At 34.7% G+C, this 3,836-nt stretch overlaps 1 protein-coding gene across 1 annotated transcript; it reads left to right on the top strand.

The window, feature by feature from the left end:
- The first annotated feature begins 1,336 nt into the window (after positions 1–1,336).
- LOC132638038 (uncharacterized protein At4g08330, chloroplastic-like) lies at positions 1,337–3,591 on the top strand. Its single transcript, XM_060355034.1, has 2 exons — positions 1,337–1,527; positions 2,550–3,591. The coding sequence occupies exons 1-2, from the start codon at positions 1,415–1,417 to the stop codon at positions 2,959–2,961; spliced, it is 525 nt and encodes a 174-aa protein (XP_060211017.1). The 5' UTR covers positions 1,337–1,414; the 3' UTR covers positions 2,962–3,591.
- The last annotated feature ends 245 nt before the right edge of the window (positions 3,592–3,836 follow it).

Genomic DNA, 3,836 nt, shown 5'->3' with positions numbered 1-3,836 from the left:
TCTTTCACATATGCTGAGGCCTAGAAGCAGCCTTTAATTTGTCTCTGCTATTTTTCCAATACATTAAGATTTGAAATGGTGGAAATGACCTATTCTCTCTACTGCTGAATGAAATTTTTGGTGTAAAATTGTTTAGGACCGAAGATTATGCTTAATTTTGGCTAATGTTGTTTAGACTTTGAAACTTTGACTACTCTATCGTGATTCAAATGTCCGTTGTGCAATTGATTAACGAAGAAAATTGCTTGTACTTTCTTTTAAATACGTCTATTTGTGTATGGTGTTAGTTTAATATAATTGAGAAATCTCGAAGTCATAATCCTTTATTACATGAGTATATATACGTAAGTCGAAGTCAAATAAACTATGGTTACCGAATTACCGTACCGTGAAATACCGAATCCGAACTTAAAAATACCGAACCGTACCGAATTAATTTGGTATGGTAATGGTATCGTATTTTTAAAAACCGAATACCGAAGTTACCGAACCGAAGTTTCAAATACTGTACCATACCGTACCATGCCCACCCCTACGCACGGCCCTACTGATTCTAGTTTGAATAAAGTTCAAGTATTTATGAGATTCAAAACTTATACAGTTATAATTCTGTGAATAAATCTTTGGAGTACTTCCTTTCTTAGTTAATAGGAGTACTATAACACTACACATTGTGAGATGTCCTAAATTCTTCCCATCATTTCAGTAACAATAATGTTTTTATTCCCTCTATCTCAAAATAATTATCGTTTTAGCTCATTTTACATCCAATAAGAAAAATAATAAATACAATGTATAGTTAACTAAGTTTCCTCTATTTATTAGATATTTCTTGAAAATTGAGCACTATTAAGAAATAGTTCTTTAATATAAGGGTATAGTTGTAAACAATTATTATTTTTTGTCTCGAATTCCTAAAGCGATACTTATTTTGGGACAAATTTTTTTTTGTTAAAGCGACACTTATTTTTGCAGGGAGGGAGTACTATGTATATGTACAAATTTAACAACTTTCAAATATTCAAGTTCATTTAACTACTCGAACTTTAAATTAAATGTGATGTATTCTATCAAAATCACTATTGTAATATTTATTATAATACAAGGAATAAATTAAATTAGCATCAACATAAATTGTGCAGGGTAGATGGTGCATATTCGAAAATCGATATCAAGTCTAATGAATCCATGACCCTACCAAAAAAACAAATTTAACACGTGTAAGACATCAAGGACCCAGGACGCAGATGATGTAGTTGTATAGAAAACACACATAATTAGTTACCGTTAGGAGCGGCGTGAAGCTAGCCGTTACAAAAGAGTCAAGCATATACTAACTCTATCAACTTACACCGCACATACGCACAGCTGGTTTCCACAGAGGAATAGCAAAAAAGGGGGTATTTTCCTGGAGATGCTGGCCGAGACGGATTTCTTGAGCTGCTCTTCACTAGCTGCTCAGGAGGACATTGATATTCCTATTTCCTCTAATGTCATAAGCAATGCTCAAAGAGACGTCACCTACAGGTGGTACCTTCTTTTATTTATACCACTTCATTCTCTCCCTGTTGTACAAATTTACTACTCCCTCTCTTTTTATTTGTTTGACTTACTTTAATTTTCAGTCCGTTTAAAAAAAAATGCTTTATTTTTTTTTTTGGCAATTCTATAATTTTAACTTTCTACGTGATAGGTTTAAGACAAGAAGATTAAAGCACATTTTGATACATTTTGCATATCTTTAATTTAAGATTATAAGATTCGAAAGTTTTTTTTACATTCTTCAACTCCTTACCAAGTCAAAAACCAGATAAACAAATTGAAATAGAGAGAGTCGTAGATGGAAAAGCACGCTCAGCACAAATCACAATTTACAACCAACATTGAAGCTACTATTATCCTGATTTCTACTACTTCCTGATCAAAAATGCTTTTTGAGTACTTTTTCGTCTAAATTATACTCTGTTCTTGTAACTGGATCTTTTTTATTTTATGTCGATTGCGGTAGTTAAGTAAGGTCATGAAATGCAGAGGACTATTGTGATGGTATGATTCTAATTAGGGATGTCACATGGGTGGGTTCAGCTGGATTTGAACGGGTCAAAATAGAAGTTATAAATGGGTGGTACTTGGACAGAAATGAGTTGGACTATGATGGGCATAACCCATCCCGTCCAATTCTTACTAAAATTTAATTATCTTTTTCTTTCCCAACCCGCAACCTTCGGGTTGGAGGGTGCTTACCATATAAGCAACCTCTCTTGTCAAATTTTAATTTCTTTATTTGTTCTGTTATAAATTTTTAAATACCTAATAAAACTATTTTTTTCATATATAAAATATTAAACCAAAAAAAGTTGTTTTGAAAATATTTTGACTAAGTTTCTATGTGTCAATTTGGGCTACATATCAGCCTAATTTTAGATAGGCTGGAATGATCTGAGCTAATAAATATCCTCTCAAACTTGAGCGGGTTAGGCGAGTCATGTTTATATTGGCAAATTTTCCCACCCCTAGTTCTAATAACAAGTTGCTTAATTTTGCTGCAGTTGTGGATCCTGTGGATATGAATTGAACCTGAACTCTTGCAACCGCAATACTACAATCATTGGATCAAAATATGGGAAAACTATGAGGAGAGGGGTTCTCTCATTTTTATGCATAGACGAGAGCAGATTTACTCAGATAAGTAAACTTAGATGCTCACCTTATTTTAGGTCAAAAAACTCGTGGGGTTTCTTTCAACGACGCACTAAACTATTGTGTCGAAAATGCAGAAGTTATATTGGTATTGCTTATATAGAGAATAGTAATACATGCGATGCCTCTCTACCTGGGATTATCAACGTCAAGTCAGATGCAACAACACCTAATTGGGACGGGTTGTCAGCTTGTAGAACTAATTACGACATCAAAATATGTGCGTTAAGGCCATCTGTTGAGTCCGTTGCTTTTGTTTGAAGGAAATCATTAGACACCAGTAAAGTAAGAAATGCTCCTTCTTGTATCACACGTATCCAAGAGTCAATATGTATACGTGCCTACCTCAAGTTGAAGAACTCATTGTATATTTTGAAGGAAGTCGCTAACTGCTGCCACCACCAAGTCCACATTTATCACCGGTGCCTAAGAAAAATAGAGTCAGATATGTGCCTTAGGAACACTTGTCGAAGAATCTGTTGTTAAAGGTAGTCGTCGTGCAACCAAAAAGGAATGCTTGTTGTTGTGACCAATCTCATAGGAAAAGGACGACAGAGTCACTCTACTCTTATACTTCTGGTTCTTCCTTATGTATGATGATTGATAAAGCTTGTAGGTTGTAGCTCAAAATGTAACTAAGAGTGTTTGTTCAAAAGTGTTGTAGAAGCTTCAAATGTCGTTGAATTTATAATGCAAAAGTAAAAGAAAATAATGGAAGCGGAGGCACGAGGAAACTCGTCTTGGGGTAAAGGACTTGGTGATTGCAGTCTCCTATAATTAAAAATCACAAGTAACGGTTTTTTTTTTTCTCCCAGTAACTTGTATGGTCTTCATGAACCGGTACTCTGAGGTTCTAATTGATCATGGTGATCGAGTACTTGGCCTGACAAATTTGGCATTTAAAGGCACTCTTATAGCAGCAAGGGTAGTAAAATGTAAAAAGATATCCTTTTAAATGCTAGCCAATTAAATTGATTTTGGTCACTGAGCACTATGATTGATGAGCTATCAGGAATCCATTAACAACTGGCTTTTACAACCATTGACGTCGTGATGGCTATCCTCAAATTTTGTCAATGTTAAAGAAGCAGGAGGGGCAGCTTTGAATTTCACACGTCTTGAATTGCGCAGAAAAG

Source organism: Lycium barbarum, chromosome 1, assembly GCF_019175385.1.
Source record: "Lycium barbarum isolate Lr01 chromosome 1, ASM1917538v2, whole genome shotgun sequence".
Lineage (NCBI taxonomy): Eukaryota > Viridiplantae > Streptophyta > Magnoliopsida > Solanales > Solanaceae > Lycium > Lycium barbarum.
The sequence above is the reverse complement of the archived record's forward strand: the minus strand, read 5'-3'. Positions and strand labels throughout refer to the sequence as shown.

What these genes read in the sequence shown, in the direction of transcription:
- LOC132638038 (XM_060355034.1), top strand. Translation starts at nt 1,415, where the DNA reads ATGCTGGCCGAGACGGATTTCTTGAGCTGCTCTTCACTAGCTGCTCAG. An exon ending in CAAAGAGACGTCACCTACAG is followed by an intron (nt 1,528 to 2,549) that starts GTGGTACCTTCT and finishes ATTTTGCTGCAG; the next exon opens with TTGTGGATCCTGTGGATATG.